This window comes from Cottoperca gobio, chromosome 19 (genome assembly GCF_900634415.1).
Source record: "Cottoperca gobio chromosome 19, fCotGob3.1, whole genome shotgun sequence".
Taxonomy (NCBI): domain Eukaryota; kingdom Metazoa; phylum Chordata; class Actinopteri; order Perciformes; family Bovichtidae; genus Cottoperca; species Cottoperca gobio.
Window position 1 is genome coordinate 15,536,347 of NC_041373.1, and position 24,136 is coordinate 15,560,482.

Genomic DNA, 24,136 nt, shown 5'->3' on the forward strand with positions numbered 1-24,136 from the left:
ATATTAATGGTATCGGAGCAGCTTGTGCCATTCATTTATTATTTCTTGTATTTCTTTCTTTGCTCAGTTGGGACAGAAGCAGCAGGAGTTGGACCGACTGCAGAAGCAGAACAACGTTTTGAAAGGGCAGTTAGAAGATGCACTAGGAAGGGAGCAGAATGCCAGAGAGGGCTATGTGCTGCAGGTACTACACTCACCATCCGTCGTGCAGGATTAGTATGGGGATTTAAAAGTGACAACCTGTACAAATAGCATTCCAGCATTTATTTTGAGAGCATTTAAATGTTTAAAGAAAGTATACAAGTCAAACGTGGTGCATACAAAGTTATCAGCTGTACCTGTGTAAATTGTATTTTTGTTATACAGTCTACTTGCTCATGATAGGTCAGATTTATGTGTTGCTACTGTAACTTGTAAAAAATTCTACTAACAGGTGTGGGGGCTTATTCTCTGAACTGATACGCATGGTTGTGGTGTTCTTAGCATGAGTTTTCACTAACTGTTTTTACGGAGTTTCACATCTCCTGGGGAAATAATTGATTTGATCTGATATGCTTGAGGTAAGAAACTTGATCAAGAAGCCTTGCACTGTGCTTTTTCTCTCCGTTCATTTGTCCTTTGTCTGTCCGCCCTTTCCAAGCTTGATTTCTGCATGCTTTTTGGTGTTTCAGAATTGCATACTTAAGCTAAATGCTTTTTTACATTGTGCAGTTTTGCGTTATACTGCGTCTCTCAGAGTCAGATTGTCATTTTATTTGTATCTCATCATATTTACTTATCAAAAGTTAAATAGTTGTTCTGTTTTATTTTTTTAAATCACTATTAGTGACCATCAAAGGTTTTTTCTTTTTTGAGTGGTATTCATTTGCACCTTTCCTTTTCCAAGTCATCTCTGAAAAAGCACAGTGGAAGTTTGGGGGACAAAAAAGAGAAATTATTCTCCCGGTTACCCCCGCCAAGATGTGGTTCTCCGTATATGGTAGGGGAAGTAAGGCTGTCATTAATGAAACTGTCTCATCAATCTTTTTCAAGAGTGCAACATCCCCTTCCTCTTCACCGCACAGAGTGCCGTGGCAACGCCTGCACAACCTTAATCAAGATTTGCAGGGTGAGTTGGACACCCAAAAGCACAAGCAGGACCTTGCTCAGCATCAAATCCGGACACTAAAGAGAAGCTACACAGAAGCCCAGGATGCTGTAGACTACCACGAGGCTGGTATTCAGACTCTGCAGGCAAAACTAGCATCTGCAATGGCTGAAATATTGACAAGTGAACATTCTGTGGCCAGAATGCGCAATGAGCTCAAGCTAGAGCAAGAGCGTTCAAAGGAACAAGAAGAGGAATATGGCCGTGGTGAGGCCACACTACGAGCCCAGCTAAAGGACAGTGAAGATAGACTCCGTGAAGTAGAGGCCAGTCTCTTAGAGAGAAGCCAGGCCCTTAGGCACCTGGAGCGCCAGCAGGCCCTGCAACGAGACCACGTAAGAGAGATACAGAGGCTGCATGAGAGGCTGCAAGAGGTTACTGCTCGGTTAAGTGTCACTGAAGAGGGTCAGGCACTGAAGGAGGAGCGCCTGAGAAATGAGCAGCATAGCATGCAAGAGAGTCATGAGAGGGAAAGACAGAATCTGTGTAGAAGATTAGCTGAGGCTGAAACTGCACAGAAAGAGATGGAGGACCGACTGCTGGAGGCTGAGCAGCAGGTGGAGGCCCTGTTAAGAGGGAGGCAAGCCTCTGGAGGAAAGGAATGCAGGGAGGAAATGCAGAAGTTGCAAGGAGGAGCTGGCCCAGAAGACTGACATGGTAGAGTCACTCAGGGAGAGTGTGCGTAGGTTAGAAGAAGAGAAAAGCCATCTCGCTTGCCGCTGTCAGGAGCTTCTTAACCAGATTGCAGAAGCAGACCGTGAGGTGACTAAGCTCCGCAATCGTCTGGAAACGGAAGAGGCCGATTACTACACCCTGGAGCACTCCTATGAGAGGGCTACCCAAGAGTTTCAGAAAATGAGCCAGTTCCTTAGAGAAAAAGAGGAGGAGATCCGGCAGACTAAGGAGATGTATGAGAGGCTGATGGAACGCAAGGAAGAGGATTTGAAAGAGGCACTTATAAAAATGGCTGCACTTGGCAACAGCTTGGAGGAAACTGAACAGAAGTTGCAAGCTAAGGAGGAGCTTCTTTGTCAAAGTCTCTTAGAAAAGGTTGAGCCTTGTAGCGCTGAAAAGGATCTGAAAGCCAAGCTTGTGGTTGCAGAGGACCGTATAGCGGAGCTAGAGCAGCATCTCAATGCCCTGCAGCTGGGCTATGCTGACCTACGCATGGAAAGGCAGCAAATCCAAGACCAGAGCAAGAGGGCAAGGCTTAAAACATCAGCCTCCTTATCAGCAAACACAGAACTCTTACTTTCCTTTGAAAATACATCTAAGACAGAGAACTCCCCAGATGATAAGGAGTGTCAAGCTAAAAGACCAAGGATACGTTTTTCCAGTATTCAGTGCCAAAAATACATAAATCTAGAAGGCCTGGACATTAGCCATGTGAGTAGTACCTTTGCAGACACGAGACAAAATGTTAACGAGGATGTAAATGAAGACATCCATCAAAGTGAAGGAAACATCTCTGATATCACCTTCTCTCCAAGAAGTGACCCAGAGAAGTTCATCTCTATCATACATGCCCTAGAGACTAAACTGCTAGCCACCGAGGATAAACTAAGAAACCTCACACAGAATCTAGAAGAGCAGCGATCCATCCAAGCAGAAGACATGATAAAGATTGATCTAAAGATGACAGAAACTAAGCCTAACCCTGATAAGGAGTTTAGTTGTGGAAGTGTGATGCAGAGTAGTGCTGGCAATGAGCATTATGCCAAGGCCCTCGTGTGTGTGGAAAGTAGTCGAGAGAAAGTCAAGACTATTCTCAGTGGCTTGCATGATACCACTGGTTCACAGCTGCACTCATTGTCAGAGATAGAGGACGATTTGTTCAATGCATCACTGTACATCCGACAAGGACAAAAGATGGAGGAGCAATCACTAGTTGTCCATCAAAATCCAACCCCAGAGACTCTAGATAAAGAAGCTTTGCTCCTCTTTGCCAAAACTTTATCGTTTGAAGCAGTCGTTTTGAACAAGATGGCTTTGTTATTACAAACTTCAAAGTCAGACCTCCTACAATCTCTTGCCGAGATATGGGAAGACTTGGAGAACATTAAAAGAGGCGATAAAGATTGCTTGGCTATAGTTTATGCTGATGTCTTGACCAGGAAGTTGATGTTAGAAAGTTCATTCTGGAAAGAATTGGAGAAAGCTGAGACGGATGTCGCTAACTCCAAAGAGGGCAGTGCTTCAGCTGATGTAGATGTTGATTCCACAGTTATCTTTAACACCCTCATTAAAGCAGAGCTAGCCTACTCTATTCAAAACCTTAAGCTTTGCTATGAAGAGAAATTCAAAATAATGAAAAGGGAGTTGACTGAGGCCCATGATAACTTGCATCAAAGGGAAATGGCTCTCAAATCAATTATTGAGGCTTCCAAAAGGCCTGATTTGAAAAATGTAATAAAAGAAGTCAAAAATGACTTTGGGTTTGGTAAACAAAAGCTGGCAGACATTTGCCCTCCTGAACTTGCTCCTTACATGGAGCAGATTGAAATGGAAGAGGCAAGAGGCTTGGCTGAGGAAGTCGTAGACAGACACTTGGCTGGAGAATTGCCCTCTTGTGGCGTTAACTCTCTTGAATCACTGCAAAATGCACATGAAAACCTTGCTAATGAGCTTCAAAGACAAGCCACAATCCTCCATAAGTATGCTCAAGAGATAGAAAGTGGTGGAAACCATCCTGGACTGGCTAAAATGATCCATTCTCTTCTGGGCCACCAAACTTCGCATAGTTTCACAAGTACCTCTCTCTGTATGCGCGAAGCTCTAATCCAGGCTCAAGTGGCTTATGTGGCATGCAGACTACGGGCCATGCATGAACAAGACTTGGGTTGGTGCAAACAGACGGGTCAAAACATGGATGCTCTCGTCCAGCAGCACGCACACAATGTCAACGCAATCCAAGAGAAATATGAAGCATCCTTAAAGGATGAGCGCATGAACGTAACACAAACGATGTCCACGCTTCAGAAGGAGAACCATACACTAAAGAGTGAGATCAGCAAACGCGTGAACCAGCTCTCCCAGCAGCAGGAACAACTGGCTCTGCTGGAGAAACGTTTCCAGAAGGAGACTGAAGAGTTGAAGCAGAGGCATAAGCAAGAGCTAAGCCAAGCGGAGAAAGGCCGTGCCTCCACAGATCTGGCCCTCATGGAGACAACAGCTGACAGTCAACGAAAGCTAGAAGTTCTTCTGGTGGACATGGACACCATGGAGGAGCGGCACGAGGGTCATGTGAGGAAACTGGAAGAGCAGTTTGAACAGCGGATCTGTGAGCTCCAGCATATCCACAAACAGGAGATTGAAAAGTTACATTCCCAGTATATAGAAAATGTCCAATGTATCCAAAAGCACCAACAGGACAAAAAAGGTCTTGAGGCTTCCCACTCACCTCCTGGTGATGAAGCTCCTACACCAATGGAAGAGGAGGAGCAGGGGAAGGAGGAGGATGCACAGATAATGTCGGAAGTGGACTCCATGGTGGTTCTGAAGGACCGGATCCAGGAGCTGGAGACTCAGATGAGCACCATGAAGGACGAACTGGAGAACAAGCACCTAGAAGGAGATGTGGCCAGCCTGAGAGAGAAATACCAGAGAGACTTTGAAAGTCTTAAGGTTTTTGCTCTTTCATTTGACCTTAGTCATTGTTGTTATAAGTGAGAGAGTACTAGATAAATAGTAAGATAGCTTAATAACAAGCTGTTTATGTTCATCAATCTACTAATATGGGTTGGAGTTGGGAAATGGTGTGATTTGAGATTACTTGTAAATTTATGAAACAACATATCTAGAGCCCTTCTAGCAGCACCGTTCTGGGGATGGCAAGGTCAGTCGGTTGATCCACCACTTTAGTTATGACTGAAACATCTCAGCAACTACTTGGTGATTGCCTTCGATTATCCCGACTTTCAATTAATTTCGAATCAAATGTACCATTATCTTGTGAAATATATCCACATTTACTAGATAAATTGGCACAGACTTCCATGGCTCCTAGGCAATAAAACAAAGCAATCTGTTGCAGATTGTCCCCACTTAAGTACATCTTGACTATTAAAAGTGTAAAGTGCATCACATGCCGCCAACATTGTTTCTTCATTTGGGCATTAACAGAGATACCATTTCCCACATCCAATGATAGAAGGAAGTGCAGTCTAATTAAAAAAAGAAAAATGCAGCTGTGCTGGAAAGAATCTGCTTTAACTCACTCTCTTACTAACATAGCTGGGCTTCAAATCATAAAAAGCTTGCATGGAATTCTCTCACTGATTTTGCATGACACCATGTAGCCTTAATTAATAGGTATTGCACTGAATCAATAGTCATAAATTAGAACGTAGGAGGTAAGTGCAACATTAATTTTGTGATGACAGATTGTTGATCCTTTCTTTCCCTAGGCCACGTGTGAACGTGGCTTTACAGCAATGGAAGACACACACCACAAGGTAATACATGACCTGCAGAGACAGCATCAGAGGGAGATTTCCAAACTCATGGAAGAGCGTGAGAGACTATTGGCTGAGGAGACTGCTGCCACAATTGCTGGTAATAAAAACAGTTTTGCCACCCATCATTTCTATACTTTAAACGAGACCAACATACAATTCCTAAACGTGTCATCTATCTTAAATGTAGCTATTGAAGCAATGAAGAATGCGCACAAGGAGGAACTGGATAAGACTCATCGTTCCCAACTGAGTGGACTGAACGCTGACATCGATGAACTGCGCTTACAATACGAGTATGTTTGACAATAACACAAAAGCTACTATAAAAGAGCTCACAGCTCACACTGAGGTTGAGAAAAACATATTTTCACTTACTAGTGATGCTTCGGTGGATGGCCAGAGAATCCATATAGCTTGTGAACTCTGTGTTGCGGTAATGACGAGTGTTAGTTCTCAGTCTGTTCTGCGGCTTTTGGGAAAATCCCTATCACACGATGAAAGGGTCCACTCACTTCTTGGCTGGTTTGGTAAACATCCGATGAGAACTTAAGTTGATATTGTGATGATCTGACTGTCCAGGGAGGAGCTGCAGTCCATCCAGAGAGAACTGGAGGTGCTGTCAGAGCAATACTCTCAGAAATGTCTGGAGAACTGCTCACCTGGCGCAGGCCCTGGAGGCAGAGAGGCAGGCCCTCAGGCAGTGTCAGCGAGAGAACCAGGAGCTAAACGCTCACAACCAGGTTTGAATGCACATACATGCACATGTGTGTCTGCAAAGACATTTCTGTCCCCGACGTTGAGACGTAACTGTACTCTGTCCAACAGGAATTAAATAACCGACTCACTACAGAGATCACTCGGATGCGCTCCTGCTTCACTGGAGAAACAGCGCTGTCGCCACTTACCCAGGGTAAAGATGTGTATGAGCTGGAGGTATGTACATACACACCATGCACACACACACGCACACTAAGGATTGGACCTTGAATCTTATGACCGTTCTCCCGATTGTGTAGGTGTTGCTACGAATTAAGGAGTCAGAGATCCAGTATCTTAAACAGGAAATCCACTCTTTGAAAGATGAACTGCAGTCTGCTTTAAGGGTGAGAAAAAAAAACAATCTTTAGATGGACAGACTGAAACATACTTTATTAATCTTTATGTATTTTATGTCGCTGAGTCATTGATTTAATTTCAACAGGACAAGAAATATGCCACAGAAAAATATAAGGACATCTATACCGAGCTCAGCATTGTGAAGGCAAAGGCCGACTGCGACATCAGCAAACTGAAGGAGAAGCTGCTCATTGCCACAGAAGCTTTAGGCGAGAGGAACGTCGATGGAGCGGTCGAACCTGGATACGGTAAAGAGGAAATGTTAACTGAATCAACAACCTATAATTTCACTCACTAGATCAGGAAACACCTTTTTGTTTTAAAGTGTAGATTTAAAATAAGTTTTTCAAACATTCCTATATACAGTACGTCGGGTCTTTATCGACCCGGCACTAAACTAAGTCGCATATTAAAATCTTTACTAACCTAAATGATTATGCTGCTTACGATAATAAAGCCTCCGTTGTGTTTTTAGACATCATGAAATCAAAAAGTAATCCAGATTTCCTGAAAAAGGAACGAGCAACAGCTTCCAAACAATCAAGAGGCATAAGGTCAAAGGTGAGTGTCAAGTTCAATAAAATAAAATAAATGTCTTTCCCTAATTACAGGCATTTTGTCTCAAATTCAAACATAGATGGCGTAAACCCGTTCACTCTAAAGCACTCTAAATCAGTTTGCTGTGTATTGTGTTGTTGAAGCTTTTGTCGTCCACCACACACTGTAGAAATGTTTTCCACCGTCGGCTGGCCAGGACATTGTTACTGAAAGTCTCTTGTCCTGTAAGTTCTGTCATCTGTCTATTTTGTCCGTCAGTCTGTCATTGAACAGGTCTCATGGGATAGCTGACACTCTCATTGTGGGGTGATCCCCCCCCCGCAACCCCCGTCCCAAGATGTGCTGTAGGTATAGCATGATGCGGAGCAAAGCATGCACTTACCACCCTCGCATGATCTCCCCTCCCCCAAACCTGCACCACCAAAGCTGATTGTAGTGTCCACGGTGTCTCAGGCCAAGTGATGGTTTGCAAACTTTGGCTTAAAGCTTTTCTGGTTACATTCCTCTCCCATACGTTTGACATTTTGGGAAATAAAAGAATGTTGGATGAAATAACCGTTACCACTCTCGCTTCTGTAAGGTTAATATGAAGCTACAGCCAGCAACCGCTTATCGTATCGCAGCTTAGCTTAGCTTAGCTTAGCTTAGCTTAGCTTAGCTTAGCATAAAGACTGGAAACGAGGGAAACAACTGTAGCCAGGCTAGGTAAGAAGTAAATCTGCCTACAAACCCCTTTTTTTAAAGCTCACCACTTATAAACTTATCTAATTTGTTCGATTGGTACAAAAACTGAAGTGTAAAAACAACAAATGGTTGTTTTACAGCGGTTAGTGAGGTTTATAAGTGCAGGAAGGAGGTTGTTTTCTTTGGACAGATGCAGTCTAGCTGTTTCTTTAAGAATCCAACGCCTAATATACTACATGTAGTGTTTCAGCTTACTCATATTTAATATATATATATATATATATATATATATATATATATATATATATATATATATATATATATATATATATATATATATATATATATATATATATATATATATCTGGGTTTGCAATCGTAGCTTGTGAATATCCGTGTTATCCTCAGATCTTTTGAACACATCTCACATGTTCCAAAAAATATTCTTGTCTCTGTGAATGTAAAAACCCTTTCTGTAATTGTCTTGTTTTTGAACGCTCTTCTCTGCCAACATGCACATTTATCATCTATGAACAATAAATAACTGTCTCTGTCTTTTCTTTGACAGAGCCTGAGAGAGGGACTAACTGTGCAGGAGCGTATGAAGCTTTTTGAGGCAAAAGATTCCAAAAAGATTTGAATTTTTAAGAATCCCGAGTTTCGTCTCCTGACCTCGGTTTTGGGTCAGATTGCTCCAGCCGCCAGCGTCAGCTGAAGACTCGTATAGGAAATGGAAAATATCTATCAAGGTCAATTCTAAACCTGGACCTGCTGCTTCCATGCCTCTGATAAGTCGTCATATTTCCGTTAGATGTTTTTATTTTATTTTTTTTGTTAATGGAAAAAGGTTTTACTGAATCAATTCTGTGTCAAGTTTCTTTAAAGAAATTCATAGATGTATAATCTGTCCAACATGGAGATGTGTCAAATAAGCTGTGAGAGGGATGCATGACAGCATTTTTATTGATCCTCCAAAATGCCAAAAGAGACAGCAATACACAATATAAATAATATATATTTCCCAATATGAATTAAGTATCTGCTGTATTTTATTATTGTTACAGTTTCTATATCTAATAATTTTTAATGTCGCACCAGTTCTGTTGTACATAACTACTGGAGATATGTTAGAGTATGGTTTGCTATTGATTGTCGGGCATCTGCTGTACTATAACTATGGTTTGATTGATAGTGGACAACAATGTGATGCTTAACTTGCTTATGTATGAGAGTTTTATAAAACAGAGTGTTTGTGTGTGAAGGGAGAAGCGGGGTGGGATTGCACTTATCACTTGACTACTTGAGGAAGCCTTTTTTTTTTTTTTGTCTCAAATTGGTGTAGTGACTTCAAGTCATTTATTGCAGTGCAACCAAACATCCTGACTTCTGTCAAATTTAGTGAACAACCGTGACTTGTTAGTAATACTGGATTATTATAATTTTTTTTAAGTTTCTTAAAACCTGCATTTTGTGTTTGCTCAGTTTTGACTTTGGTGTGAAAATATCATCTCAGAAAACCGGAACTATTTAGGACTTTGCATGACTGTACAGTATCGTTTTGAATTGCAGAATTATCACGTGGCATCATTTTCCTACTTTATGCTTTGGTGTGGAACTCGTAACACTAATGAGCTTTGCTTTGCAAGTCCTACTGTCTAGGTGTTGAGATTGAAATGTTTTACTGTAAGTGGCAGTCTTGAAGCACTTGGCCCAATCCCTGACCTCTCACTGAAATCTATTCGTGCCTCAACTGAGTGAAGAATATAAACATCCATGAAACCTGTGCAGCTATGGATACACACTGTATAGTATTCAAACCACGCCTTGTATATATATATGCCACACGGAGGACTTCTGTGTTTTGTTTTAAACTTGTACCTTGCTCACTAGCTCTATATGAAATATATATATGAATATTTTTTATTTTAATTTGAATGTATAACGTCAAATAAATGAAGTGTTTGGAAATGTGGGAGTTTTGTTAAATTATTTCTTTCCATTGGAGACTCCTCAGTCACAAAAGTTACTGAAACCAAGCAAAGTATCAGGTGACGTTTATTATATAGCAAGTCATACATTTTCAATATTTCCAACACGTCATGTAAAAGCAATAGAACACATACATAGCTTCTCTCTCTATAGATCTATCTATATCTATCTATAGATATAGATATCTATATCTGTCAGGCTGTGAAAATATAATTCTGGGTATGTTGAAAGAGTTAGCATTTGGTCTAGCCAATTAGCCGTGCCAAATCATGTTCTCCGCCTCTTCCTCCCTCCTCGTCTTTCAAAGCATCGATCAGTCTGACCCAGAAAGCGTCCTGCTCCTGGGGTTTCTCAGGCCACAGCAGGTAGGTCTTCTTGCGAACAATCTTGCATAAGCGTGTGTAGGGAGACAAGCAGCGCTCAGGTATCTCCTCCAGGAACACCAGCAGCAGGACATCACTGCCATCGTATAAAAGCCTCAGACTGGCCAGCTGAAACTCCACGGAGCACCACTCGCTTTGCAGGAAGTGACGCGTCACCACACAGATGGTGTGGCGAGAGCCGTAAATGGCGGCTTCGATATTATCTAAAACAGCAGCACCGGGGCGGAAGTCTCTGTGGTGGAGGCACAGCCTGAGCCTCGGTGCACCAGCAGCAGGCCTCTCTAGATTGGGCACCAGTTGTTCCATCACCCAGGCCTCATCCTTTGCGCTGTAGGAGATGAATGCGTCATACTGGAATTTGAGCCCTGCTGCCCCCTTACGTCCACGCAGTTTTGCCCTGAGGACGAGCAGCAGGTAGCGCAGAGTGGGGCCCTGTGTGTGCCAGGCCAGACACACGCATACAAACACGATGTCCACCACAGAGCAGGCCACAAAGAGAGAGAAGGAAACCTGTTCATAGGAGCAGGCCTTGTCGTCAAACTGCCACAGGTAGGGAGATGATCTGGCGTTTTCACACTTCAGGTCGTACAGGAAGGACACCTGGAGGGACAAAAACAAGAACATTGTCACAGAAAGTTACAGCCATGCGATTTAAGTTGGTTTGTAACATAAAGTAATACGTGTCACAATGTCTGCAGCTTCTATTACCTGTGTTCGAGTGTTGTGGATGGCCCAGGTCTTGAACCAGGAGTTATCACAGGTACAGGTAAGTGGGTTGTCTGTAATGTCCAAGGAAAGCAATCTGGAAACACCAAGGTTGAGGTTTTATTCAATTTAAATTCACACCAAATACCTATATGCTGCTAGGCTACACGTGAAGTGCACTCAGAAGCGGTACCGAAATTGAAATGTTTTGCTGATTCATATGCATGGCTTTAACGAGTAGGATATGAAAATCAAAATGTCAGTAGCTCCTCTACCTTGGCAGAGCATCCAGCATCCTTTTGTCCACAGTGTGCAGGTGGTTTGACTTGACTTCGAGAACCTCCAGTGTGTTATCTGGAGGCATCAGGTTAGCAGGCAGAGCATCAAGGTCTGCTCTGTACAGAATCAGCATCTTCAGCCTTTTCAGAGGGGACAACGCTGCGCTTAGGTTCGTCTTTGTCATAGCCATGCCAGTTATGTACAGGAATGTCAAATTGACCAGAGGAACGAAGGCATCAGGATGGAACTCCATCAGGATGCTGTTCCCGATGCTGACCGATGTAAGTCTGCTTTGACCTTGGAAGAAATGTGGTCCAATGATACCAATGCCTTGACCTCCGGGCCCCTGGTAGTCCATGTTGAGATGCTGGCACATGGAAAATAGACAGATATTTAAAAAATAACCAGAATACATAAACGCACTCTTTTTTTTTAATAAATGAAAATGTCATACCTCCAGAGAAGTAAGGTTGATGAAAGGAGCTTCAAAGATTTTAAAATGGAGGCAGTTATTATACAGAACAAATGTCCTCAAATTGGTGAGGCCAGACAGAATATATGGTGTCAGCGTCTTGATGCGGTTCCCACTTAAGTTCAGGTATCTAATGGACAGATGGATGTGTTAAATGAAAGGAGAGTGAAGAAGGTCAAGAGAAGATGAACACACAAACAGAGAATACTCCCTACATGAGATTTGTCAGGTCTTCGAAGGTGCCGGTTTCGATGAAATGAATGATGTTCAAGCTGAGGTTGAGCTTCGTTAGCCTCCGCAGCTGACTGAAGGGCTTATTGGTGATGGATTTCAGCAGGTTGAACTGCAAGTAGAGCTGCTCAAGTCGAGTGAGGGCGCTGAATACCTTTGGTGTCAACCTTGTGATTTTATTATTCAGGAGTGACAGGTGAGTCAGCTTCTTCAGAGGGGCGAAGAAGTAGAGGTCAATATCACGAACTTCGCTTCTGTCAAAGCTTAAGAACGTGAGGAGGGTCAGATCATTGAATGTGTCCCGCTGAATTTTGAGCTGATTTTTATTCAGCTGCAGCGTTTTCAATCCTCGGTAACCCTTAAATGTAGTACGAGAAATGTGCTTCAAGCCACAGTTGTTGAGAGAAAGTATGCTCGTGTTACCCCGACCCAACGACAGGTGGCCGACATCCCCGAGGTTTGCATCGTTAATTACGACCACAGGTGGAGTGTCACAGTCCAGCAGGCTGGAGGTAGTCCGTCGTAACCGGGATCCTTTCAAGTCAATCTGTATTCATTTAAATGTACATAATATTTATTTTAAACACATTAAAATAACAGATTTTGCAAAAGCAACAAGTGCACGTACCTCTACTTTCTCAAGCTGGTCCATTCCTTTCAGCAATCCACAGATAGTCAATGGAGACTTCTGCACAAACAGAGAAAATGCCACCCAAGAGAGATTCTTCTTCGTCTCTGCGGAGAGTCCCATCAGCACTTCTGCTTTAATTCCTTGACAAAGCAGACTCTTCAGCCTGGGGTTGGAGGCAAACACATCTGCCTGTAGCTCCAGCTTTGAGTTGTTGGACAGCCTGATGTACTCTAGGGCGGGGAAACAGCTCACGTTAAACCTCTGGATGTTGTTTGCGTAAAGATCGAGCTGACGAAGAGTGGACGATCCACCGGAGTCCCCGCAGCTGAAGGCCTTGAGCATGTTCAGGGACAGATTGACTTGTTGAATCGCCGGGAGGAACTTAAAGACACCCAGAGAGATTGTTGTGAGTGTGTTGTGGGTCAGAAGCAGGGTCTGGAGCCTGGTGAGTCCATCAAAGCCATCGGAGTAGATGTGTGAGATGTTGTTACCGGTGAGGTTGAGAAAATCAAGGACCCCCAGGCCTCTGAATTGTCCTCCTTTCAGAAAGGCCAGATGGTTGTAGCTCAGGTCCAGGCGTTTGAGCCTGAGCATTTTACTGAATGATCCAGGTGGGATGACGGTGATCTTGTTCCTGGACAGGTGGATTGTTGATATGTTTTCTGGGAACATGCTAACGACATCAGAGAGGTTAGCGATGTTCCGGTTGGAGCACCACAAGACGTCTGTCACGGGGAGGTTCAGGGTGCAGCCTTTAAAGCCAAAACCGCAGCAGGCCGAGATGTTGAGCAGAAGAAGGAACACGACAGTTTGCACCATCTTTTTTTCACACCTCTTTTTACAGACTGCACAGAAGGTCAGAGCAACGAAAGTTAAGAGCAAATGCATCATGGGGAAATTAAAACATAGTCTCACAAGGTACCTACACTGACATTTAAACCTACAACAGCTGATTCCTTTTGGCCTCTTGTGACAAATAAGTTGCACACGGTTAAATCCTTCACCCTGTTCACCATCTACTCTCTCATTGTGTCTCCTTGCTGTTTTTAAAGCTCTGTGAAGCCGATTCAGGTCATAACTGCAAAACATAATGCACTCTTTGGTGAATACAGATGCAAAAATGGCTGAACCGCTGTTTTCAGCCTCCAATATGGAGATTTCCTGCTTTTCTCTGTGTTATATTATGTTAAACTGAATATCTTTAAGCTTTGGACTGAGAAAACAAGACATTTAAAGACATCACCCTTGGACTTTGAGAAACTTGGATGGCAGATATCAAGCGTAGTTTGATAAAATACATTACTACATTTGAAGTTACACCCACTCTTAGCCATATGAGGAGCCAGAGTTGCAGTGAAACAGTCAAACAACAAATTGAATCTGCCCTTGCTTTGTAACCATTGTTATGTTTATCCAATACAAACTTCTTCTCAATTGCATTGGTGGAAAAAACGCCTTTTGAAAATATTAAAATATTATTGCCAATTTTTACAGAGCTCAATGTAAAAGACCTTTCTTCTTCTTTTTACGGTTTGTTCTTCTTACTTGCAGTACTGTGACATTATGTATCTAATCTAAATGTGTAAATAACATTTGATTTAGTCTAAAATGTAATACTTTTACAGCACGTTGCCCTTGTAATTACAACATATCAGAACTTACCCTTTAATGTTGTTCTTATGCTGCTCTCGATGACCCACCTGCACTTCCTCTGTTAACTGGCTTCTGATGTCTTTGCATCTCTTAATAAAACCCAAATCCTTTTGAGGAAGTAAGTTGTCTCGAGTGCATTCACACTTCTAGTTCTTGTACTGGCCAGTGATGGTACAATTGAAAGACAATTATTTATAAAAGATGTGTCCACACGAGGGAGCTCTCTGCTTAGATCCTGAGTTTAGATGAGGATGGTGCAACAATACTTTTCTTGTCTCAAACATCCACATCCCCATTTAGCAGAAATCCTCAAACCAGTCAGAGACATTGTGGAAGCATTTAGATTTGTTTATTTGTTAGAGAGACTCACCTTTTAGAGTCCCCAGGTGACACTAAACTGTTCTGTTGTCACCTTTAATCACAACTGCAGCAACATTTCAGATAAAAAACCTACTGCCGTAAAACTCGTCATTATAAAGCCAATGGAATTTATTTAGTAAGAAAATCGAGTAACGGCGTTATTTTATATTTCTGAGAAAACTTGAATGCACATGGGCTTTTTAATTTATTTTATAAATAAACAACAAATATTTAAAGCCTCCTCTCCTCACAGTGAAACATCCCAGTATCAGCAGCAGTGGTGTGTTGGTGATCTGATGCGTCTATGTGCTGCTTAATAAACATATTATGACTCAAATTATTAGCAAATATTTGCTTTGTCTTCATGGAACGTAGTGAGTACACATATGAACAGCCAAAGTCAAATCTAAATCTGAAGAAGTTAGATCAGACGGGCATTTTGACCTCTTTAAGCTGAACATCCACTGTGGGCTCTTCTGCTCATGGCAGCTGACCTTTGCCGCTGTGTCTCGAGTGTGAGGGTGGTGAAGGGGCCAGTGGACGTGGGGCAGTCCTGCGCTCGCTCCCGGCCCTGGGGGCGACAGGTAGTCCTCTGTTTAGTCTACGTGGAGCTCGGCCCCGGGGCCCTGACCTTTGCAGGGGGGGGGCTCCTTGATCCACGAGCAGAGACGCAGGTGACCCCACTGATGGCGATTTAGCTGAAGGAGCTGCTTCACCTTTAGCACATCCGCCCGACTGTGTCAACGCAGATAGAGGAGTCAGGCGGTGGTGCCACTATGAGTCTGTTTGTCTCTTATTTAGACTTTAAATGATAGTGATGATGTCATTTAGCCTCATGGTCAAATGAATTTACGTTCATATAATGTAAAAGTATTTTTCTTCCCTTTACACAATGTGTACATTTTCCCTTTTAATCGTTCCAATTTCATAAAAATGAATGAAACTCTTTGTTGTTTTACTCAGTTTATTCAAAGAAATACAGTGTGTATAATACAATTTATTGTCATCAAGTGAAATGATGCAGTCCAACACGACATCATCCATATAAAACCATTTACACTTTAAAACATTTTACTTACATTTATTGTAATTACATTTTTTACATATCCATTCAAGGGGATTATCTCTCAATATGATTTTTATGGACTTAATTGTTCAAATGATCCTCGGATGAGTGCTGATGTTACATCTGTTAATATTTTTTAGGAGAATCTTATTGCAACAATCAATGTCCGTAGTGCATGTGTAAGACTTTTCTTTCTTTTTCAAATATTGTAATTCATTTCCTGTTTGTCTTATAAGGTGCAAAACGTTTGAGGTTTTTGTGAAGTTAAACTGAGGGTTTGAGTGACAGTCCTCCTCCAGCCTGTGGAAATCAAAGGCATGCCAGTAATAATGAAGACAACTGCATTTGAACAGCTGAATGGACTCAGTTTTATTACAGTCAGTAGGAAGAGAAGTCTAGTTGTCAGTAGCTGTCAGGGGGCTCGGAGGATGGGCTTCTAGTCGCTGTATGGACGGCGTCCTCTTTGGGGTTTTGGCAGAGGAGGGGATGTCGGTGAACACCACTGATCGTCCGTCGGGGCAGAGCAGGACGCTGGAGTCCGCCTCACACTTGGTGGTTCTGCTCTGCCATAAGGCCTCAGCAGAACTGGGCCTCATGCCGAGACCACCCGGAGAGAGAACCTCTGTGTTCACCACCGATGCCTGACTCATCTTGATCAACATGTCCAACGACTGCTTACGACTCTCCAGTGACGCCTTCATCGCTTTCCTCTCGCTCTCATTCTCTTCTTCCTCCCTTTTCTCCTCCAGCTCCTCGTCCTCCTCCTCGGTCTCTGTTGTGTTGTCCTTGCTGTCCTCTCTCACGCCGCGGTCACCAAACGGATCCGTCGAGTCCCTCTTGACCTGACAGGTCGAGGGGCCCGTCGCTCTGGCGAGAAGTCCGCTCCAGCGCCTGGTGGATGTGGGACAGCTCACTGCGGATCTTGCCCAGGTGTTCCCAGAGATGGCGCTGAGCGGGAAGGTCCTCCGTCTCCAGGTGGGAGATTTTGCGCTCAGCCTCCTGGTACTCCTGTAAGGCCTTGGAGAGGTCACTGAGGAGAGCAGCCACTGACTCTGAAGCTCCCTCCCCCATTGTCCGGGCAGCGGTCGGGTCCTGCCTGTTGGGTCCCCCACAGGTGGACTGAGAGGATGTTTCATTGTTGGGACTGGTGAGAGGATCGTTGTACCACAGTTCAGTGGGCCGGGTCGGAAGCTGAGCATCCTGTAAACTGAGGATGGGAGAAATTTAGGGCTTAAATTTGTAAACATATAACATTTGAGACTACAGAGCAACAAACAGTTGTACTATTCCCTGTTGATATTATTCACTACTCACAATCATTCAAATTAAATACGTTTTATTGAAATATTTACCTTCCATGGAAGAGAAGTTTGTCTGCTGTCATATTAAGAGTTGATGCAGTCTGAATATTCTTCAGAAGGTCCAAACTGAAGCCACCCAGGGCCGGCTTCTTCTCCACAGGTCCCTCATGGTTTACCAGTGGGGCCCCTGTCCTCTTGAGGCCCCAGCTTGTTTTGCCTTCCTTGGCTGTAGCCGGCAGTTTATCCCCCAACCTGTAGCCCTGTTCGGGGGAATCTCTCTGAGGTGACACCCAGCCAGCAGGGGAGACAGCGGCGGTCCCCGGCCGCAAAGCTGGCACTTTCCACAGATTGACTTTAGGTTGGAAGCCAGATGGGGGATTTGCTTCTAGACTGTTTGTTGATGTCTTGAGCACTTTGCTGGCATCGCTCTGACTGGAGGCCGGTCCAAACGTGTGCTCGTACAGAAAGGGGTAGTAGAGGCGAGGGGGCACAAGAGCTCTCTCCGCGTGCGTGCTGGAGGCCGGGTGCATCAGCTGAGCGGCCGACGCCAGGAAGGGAAGCTGGGCGAGCTGCGCGTGGGTCTGGGCGGAGGCAGCAGTGGGAATAGCTGAGTTCATGTAGGAGAAGAGGCTGGGGCTGATGGGGTAGCCCACCCCGAGCACTGACAAGTTGAGTCCAGTGGGATCCTGGTAATCCATCAGGTTTGGCGGAGGAGGGTAACAGGGGATTGAACTACTCACCCGGGGCTGAGCACCTTCAGCTTTGGCCTTAGTGTGGCTGGACGCCAACAGCCGCCACTGCTCCGACAGCAGACTCGGAGCAGTCAGATATGTCTTGGATAGCTTATAGTGTTTCAGCTGGGCCTCTACCTCTACTGAGCGTGCTCGTAAAAGCTGATCTTCCAGGGAGAGCATGTCAGCCATCAGAAGCTCTGACTCCGGCTGTTTGATTTTCTTGGTAGTGAACTCTGCAGCGCCTCCTCTGTTGCGGTCACTGGAGCTCTCTTTCGTTAGCCCAGTGACCTCTGCTCCCTCTCCTCGTGCTCCCTCTTCCTCATCTTCTGGTCCATGGCTTTCCCTGTCCTCACCTTCCTCCTCCACGGCCCTTCGATCCCTTTGTCCCGCTTCAGTCCGTGTCACCTCTATTCCATCTTTCCCGATAGCGTGATGGCCATGTGCCTGCTGAAGGGGTCGTAGCTGTTCTGGGTGCAGGATGTTTCCCTTTTTATACGGCCAGTCGGACTCTATGAGCAGGGAAAGGGAGTTCTTGCACAGGCTGTACTTCATATGGTTGTACAGGTGGGACTTCTCCATGCAGGTGAAGGGGCACTGGAAGCATTTGTAGTTGTAGGGTTTGCCCCATGGCCGGGGAATATAGTGAGGCTTCTTAGGCTTGCGCTCCTTGTGTTTGCTGACAGACGTCACTTTACAAGCATCGTCCTTAGACATGATTGAGTCTTGATATTTATAAAGATTGTGTGATCGTATTAAAATGGTGATGATTCAAGAAAGGTTTTTAGATTTTATATCTTTCGTGCCAGGGTTCATTTCATTCGTTTGTCCTCAGTTCAGTAAGATGGAAGAAAAAGAGCATTTCTTGAACCTGTGAACACACAAGACAGTTTTTTATGAATAAAAGTCAGATTTTTGAAAACGGCAACAGTTCAGAAACACCAAAATGACAGATTTTACCGATGTTTCGATATTTATTTGCTCTGTAAAAATGAGACAGCTTGCAGAAATGCAGATCTGTTAGAAATCTAAATATCTGCGATAAAGTTATTTGTGCACTGAAGGGTGCTATATATCATTATGCACATATGTGTATTAGGAGAACACATTTGTTGTCTGCCTATGCTAAGGGTTGCCACTAACCTAACTGCAGGGAGGCCCATGCTGCTCTAATCTCACTGTACCTGCCACTACTCATTAGTTCCAGTGCAGCACCAGGCGCTAGCAGGGTCCAGGGCTGGGGGGCAAAGGGGGCCGTCACAGGGGACTCTGCACCTGTGCATTGGGCCCTCGCAACACTAACAGGCCTGCTCGAGCTTGGGGCCGGACCCCTCGGAGGCCGGCTACAGGCTGAGGGTTGCAGGTATGGAAGGGAGAGGAGTTGGGGGTTTGAGGCCTGGTTCCTAATGAGAGCCTGGCGTCATGCCTAAAGGGCGTCATTAGTGCCAGGACTGGGATCTCGGGTCAGGACTACGGTGCATAAGTTCAACTGCTCTCCTGTACTCTGTGTCGTCTTACTGCCTCTGCATTCAGAGTTGGGTCATACTTTATTACGCTCAATGAGCACAAGCAATGCATTCTGAGAGGATACATTGTAATTATAAGATATAGACGATACATGGTATACAAAAGGAATGTGTCTTATAAGCAGCAATAAACCTAATGATGGACATTTAATGAATTTCTATTAAATGTTAAGCAATCAGTGGTACACCTGCAATTTAAAGATTTAAAGAGCTGCTGTTTGCACCTTAAGATTCACTCATGTAAACTGTTCACTGATTGTTTTTGTCCGTCTCTCGTATTTTATTTTTATCCCATTCGTTTAATTAATATCCCTCTCTTCTCTAATCCCCTCAAATCATTTTAATACCCTACATTAAATGTATTTTTCATCTGTTAAATTACAGAAACTTTGTGATCTTTATAGACTTTAAGCCAGGCCGTTGGGTGAACCCTGCGGTGAAAGAAGATGTGAGGAGGAGTGCGCTCCTCAATTTAAAACAATCTGCTTTGAGGCTTTTATTTTGTCTTTTCTTTTCCCGCAGGTCATTCAAAGATGAAAGTCTGTGTGATGTTCAGGGTCCAAACTGAAGTCAAGATAAACTCTTACACGGACGGCTCATGACAAAGTTTTGATATAAAGGCCAGTGAAGCAAACACAGGTGATGGATGACCGGTTATATTGAGAGACAGCAGACAACCTCATCTATAAACCCACAGCACGAAGGGTGGTGATGAACGACACAGTGAGTCTAACACAGGATGGCAGGCTGTTACCAACTGCTCTCCCAATTGGACCCTAAGAATTGGCCCGTTTTGTGGCTGACCATTTGATTGGCTCACTTGTCCGCCCCGGGGCTCTGACCTGAGCTTTGAGCTCATAATGGAGCCTAACAGCTGCTGCTACGATCCAATCAATAAAAATCATTTTTACAGTAGATTTTCCCCCCTCTCCTGGCCACTGCTATCCGCCCGCCTCTGCACTGACTGTGCACTTTGGCCCCCCCGCCGCCCCATATCCAAACCCTGCGGTCTTGTTTTAAGCTTTTAGGGCTGATGATCAAACAAGCCTAACCGCTTGAACATCTATTGTTCCAATTAAAGAGGTTCACCACACTGAAAGCTTTTACAAGTTACATGCAACAGCAACCACACCACTGACCGCCGATGGGACGGGCTGCTTGTACAGTAAGTAAATGCACAACACGACTGTTGTTAAGCTTTTATGAATTAATTTAAGATAAACACTTTACCTAAAATGGTCGTCAGAAGGATGAGTTGGTTGTCTGGAAAAGAAGAGATTACAAATGTATTAATGTCTGTTTCATTTTCAATATAATAACTGTCCTACTCAATTTGATATTGCAACCAAACAACTTTAAAAAACACAATTGTCTACACAGTAAATGAAGGTTAAACACATTATTTACATGACATTTAAATTTAACAGGGAAACCTCAGATGATGCTGCAGCTATGTTAATACTTAAAAGGTTGTAAGGATCCTTTTGTTACAGGAAATGCATTAGAATCACATTTTATAATTAATTATACTATTATTATTTAATCACCAGTAGTAATACAGTGTATAATTTTAACTTCAAAAGTGTATATATGGAGAGAAAAAACTGTTTTTTTAAAACTGTGATCTTATAAAAAACAAATCTAATTGCATTTAAAGTCTAAATAAAGCTCGCATTAAAACCTTGAACATAATTGACAAAACTACAAAATAAAAGACCTGCAGTTATCAAATTAAATGTGTTCTCAATGCGTGCATCAGGCCTCTCCTTAACTTCCTTTTTTAAAATAGCACTTAATCTAAACAAACTAACCTGCTTGCATGCCACGAGCTACTTGAGAGTGGAGAAGAAATGTATTCATCCGTACCTCGAGAGAGTCCCGGTGTGGCTGTCTGTCACTCCTCTGCAGCGGCACTGAGAGGGCAGCGCGTCCCGCTCAAATAGGAGCGCAGGAGCGACTGTGGAGATATATATTGACTGGGAGCATTGCCCGCAGGCACTACAATACAGCGGCTCCCCCCCCCCCCCCCCCCCCCCCCCCCCCCCCCCCCCCTCCCCTCTCCTCCCTCTCTCCCCCCTTGGATTGTCAAATGTGGTCTCTACCTTGCAGCCAGGATGCAACATAACAACTTAAACAATATTGGCAAAGGTTACGTTGTTGATGGCTTCTCGTTCAAACTCAGGGCAGAGATGACATGTGTCGATTCTTTCATTATGAGGTCAGTGTTAAGGAATCTCCACGTGTGTTTTTTTTATTGTTTTTACCAAATGCTTAGCGTTGAAGACTGACATAATTAAGTGTTTAATTAGTTACATCCTCTGTGTTTGCCTCATTATTAGCAGGTGAGGAATAGAAGTGAATGTCTAGCTTTCATTTGTACCTGACCAATCATGAAACCACTTTTAAAAAAAGGACTTCTGAACCTCTTCTCTCATTTTTTCTGTCTCCCTATTTATATTAAATACCAACCGCATAATACACTGTGACATACACAACATAAGCATGTATATAACAGGAGATAAAGGAAGAAAAAACCACTTCCACTTGTCAAAGGAAGATATTTTAATTACGTCATTATCAGAACATGTTGACAGAGTGAAAGGATGATTTCCATGTCCAACAGAAGCTGCAAGAAAAAAATACTTTTTTATAAAAACCCACGGGAGAAAGCTTGCATCTCTTGCTTCTGCTGCTCTGAAATACGCAGTTAAGCATTTGAATTGACTATCGCGTCCAGCAGCCATTTTTGCTCACGATACCTGTCTGTCATTAGAAATGCATTTTATTACTGACACACGACACAGACCTGTGATCATGTGATCATGTGATTCTGTGGTGTGATAAAGGTGTGTGTGTATCTGCTTGACTGTCTAACACAGTCAGTCTGAGTGTGTTCTGGGGAGGCTGACGGTTCTTTCCACTTCACTTCACCTGCATCACCAAAAACATGCAGGCAGTCGGTGTTAAGGGGTGTAGTTGAGGGGGGGGGGGGGGGTTGAGTAGTACAGTGGTACAGGGCACTGCACGGGTTACTGACATGAGCTGTAAGATCTCATCCACAGGCGATGACTGACATGTGTGTCCTTCTTCTTCTCCTTCTTTGTCCTCTCCCACTTCACCTGCCCGTCTTATTTATCTCTTTGTCTCCTGCCGCCCCCCCCCCCCCCTGCCACTTTCTTTTCTCTTCTTCTTAATCAAACTTAACCTCTCAATCACCACTTTCTCTCCCTCTTTCTTTATCCATCTGCTCTCTTAGCCTGTGGCGGGCTTTGGGTCAACTCCAGGTTCTTCGTTTCTCTCATCTAGCTCGGTGGGAAGCGCGCATGCGAGCCCCTTTGAGAAATGTCATCGTCCGTGTGCTGGGAAAGTCGGGGGCCCTTCACGAGCCATCAGACCCGCTGTCACACCGAGGTGGCCAAATGGAGACTGACAGGCCGCTCCATAGAGCCTAACCATCTGTACCAAATGTGACAGCAGGGGAAAGAGGATGTCTGGTAAATCAGGAGGAACGACGGGAGTGCGCTATGACACGGAGGAGGAAGTAGAAGAAGGGAAGCAAGATCCTCCATTTCTTAAACCGTGGGCACATGGGAGATGATGTCAGTTACTTTTCCAAGAGAGTAAGAGACAGTTTCTCTCCAAATGCAGAGACACTTGGGAGACAGTGTCAGTTACTTCTGTTAAGTGTAAGTGTGTTGAGTGAGGACTGACTCCTTCAGTGCTGCCACACAGTGTTGTGGTTCGGAGGAAAGAGTTGTGGTATTAAAGATGCCAAAAGTTTTAGCCTGCATGACAAACTCTTCATTTTTAATTGTAGTAAAGATCTAACAGTTTCCATATACAACAAATGCGTCATGTGGAGTCACTGAGAGATAAATCAAATGTAGAATTGTATTGGCGGAAGACGTTTTACTCCTGCGCTACACAGAAACAAGGCTTTTGTACTTCCATTATGATTTAGTTTATTCATTTGGAGAGCACAACAGACTGTTTACTGGTCACAGACTCAACTGTAATCTTCCAAATTTGATTGTTTTTTTGTATTTCTCAGTCACTTAAGCCTGCATTTAATGATTCAATTAAATCAATATGTTGTGGCAAATGATTAACGTTCTCAGTAAGTGCCTGTTTTCTTAATTGTCTTTGTGTTTGCTTGTACTTGTTTCTAAACTCCACGTACCACAAAATATACTTCGAGTCCAAATGCGAACTGCAGTGTTTTTTTACCTTCAGCAGGAAAAGTATGAATGTGAAGAAGCTGAGACTTTCTCTCCTGGCGAGTTAAGAGAGTTAAGGGTCCTTATGGAGCGGCATCTGGGGAGGCTGACAGGAGCACTCTATTACCACTCAGAGAAAGGAACCTGAGGGCTGCAACAACACCGCTACCAGTGAGATCCAGCTGTGCAGATGCCTCCAAACACACACACATAGACACACAACCACCATGCAAATTAAGAAAAAATCTCTGTGCACCCACCGTCAGACAAGATGGACTATACGGAGTATTAGAGAGAAATACAGATAGGAAGATTGGGGACTAAACAACCACCTCTAACCTCGGGTGGCTCTTTCCACTGCCTGAGTTTTAGGCCTGAGGTGGAATAGCTAACAGCTCCTCTCTTAGTCTGTGCTGCTGGGCACATTAACTAAACTCATATCGCTCTCAGCCACTATCAATTATTCACCGACCCCCCCCCCCCCCCCTCCCTTCTTTCTCTCCTTCCCCTCGTTTTCAAAGGAGAACAACTCCAACAGCCATCCCCGGCTTTACTCGCACACAGCCGCAGTGACACAACAACCTCATGCCCTTGGTGACTTCCTTTAGTTTCCTTTAACACTCAAATCAT

General features: G+C 43.8%; 3 protein-coding genes across 3 annotated transcripts in view; 1 reads left to right on the forward strand and 2 right to left on the reverse strand.

Moving 5' to 3' along the window:
- Nucleotides 1–9,934, forward strand: part of LOC115024742 (myosin phosphatase Rho interacting protein) — a 43,865-nt gene extending 33,931 nt beyond the window's left edge. The window contains 10 exon segments of the mRNA XM_029456564.1: nucleotides 68–184; nucleotides 5,554–5,701; nucleotides 5,792–5,897; nucleotides 6,184–6,252; nucleotides 6,254–6,344; nucleotides 6,430–6,537; nucleotides 6,621–6,707; nucleotides 6,806–6,968; nucleotides 7,196–7,281; nucleotides 8,531–9,934. Coding sequence (XP_029312424.1) covers nucleotides 68–184; nucleotides 5,554–5,701; nucleotides 5,792–5,897; nucleotides 6,184–6,252; nucleotides 6,254–6,344; nucleotides 6,430–6,537; nucleotides 6,621–6,707; nucleotides 6,806–6,968; nucleotides 7,196–7,281; nucleotides 8,531–8,602 — 1,047 coding nt within the window. The 3' untranslated portion in view covers nucleotides 8,603–9,934.
- Nucleotides 9,935–9,999: 65 nt separating this feature from the next.
- LOC115024744 (toll-like receptor 13) lies at nucleotides 10,000–14,422 on the reverse strand. Its single transcript, XM_029456565.1, has 7 exons — nucleotides 14,315–14,422; nucleotides 12,650–13,497; nucleotides 12,006–12,568; nucleotides 11,773–11,920; nucleotides 11,315–11,685; nucleotides 11,043–11,136; nucleotides 10,000–10,934 (listed from the first exon to the last, which is right to left on the reverse strand). Exons 2-7 carry the CDS (start codon nucleotides 13,469–13,471, stop codon nucleotides 10,197–10,199), a joined length of 2,736 nt encoding a protein of 911 aa, XP_029312425.1. The 5' UTR covers nucleotides 13,472–13,497; nucleotides 14,315–14,422; the 3' UTR covers nucleotides 10,000–10,196.
- Nucleotides 14,423–16,126: 1,704 nt separating this feature from the next.
- Nucleotides 16,127–18,480, reverse strand: prr35 (proline rich 35). The gene is made up of 3 exons (XM_029456738.1): nucleotides 17,084–18,480; nucleotides 16,579–16,938; nucleotides 16,127–16,529 (listed from the first exon to the last, which is right to left on the reverse strand). The coding sequence occupies exons 1-3, from the start codon at nucleotides 18,478–18,480 to the stop codon at nucleotides 16,127–16,129; spliced, it is 2,160 nt and encodes a 719-aa protein (XP_029312598.1).
- Nucleotides 18,481–24,136: the final 5,656 nt, after the last annotated feature.

What these genes read in the sequence shown, in the direction of transcription:
- LOC115024744 (XM_029456565.1), bottom strand. Translation starts at nt 13,471, where the DNA reads ATGGTGCAAACTGTCGTGTTCCTTCTTCTGCTCAACATCTCGGCCTGC. An exon ending in ACCAGCTTGAGAAAGTAGAG is followed by an intron (nt 12,569 to 12,649) that starts GTACGTGCACTT and finishes AAATGAATACAG; the next exon opens with ATTGACTTGAAAGGATCCCG. An exon ending in GAAGACCTGACAAATCTCAT is followed by an intron (nt 11,921 to 12,005) that starts GTAGGGAGTATT and finishes TCTGTCCATTAG; the next exon opens with ATACCTGAACTTAAGTGGGA.
- prr35 (XM_029456738.1), bottom strand. Translation starts at nt 18,480, where the DNA reads ATGTCTAAGGACGATGCTTGTAAAGTGACGTCTGTCAGCAAACACAAG. An exon ending in AAACTTCTCTTCCATGGAAG is followed by an intron (nt 16,939 to 17,083) that starts GTAAATATTTCA and finishes TCCCATCCTCAG; the next exon opens with TTTACAGGATGCTCAGCTTC. An exon ending in AGCGACGGGCCCCTCGACCT is followed by an intron (nt 16,530 to 16,578) that starts GTCAGGTCAAGA and finishes CCGCGGCGTGAG; the next exon opens with AGAGGACAGCAAGGACAACA.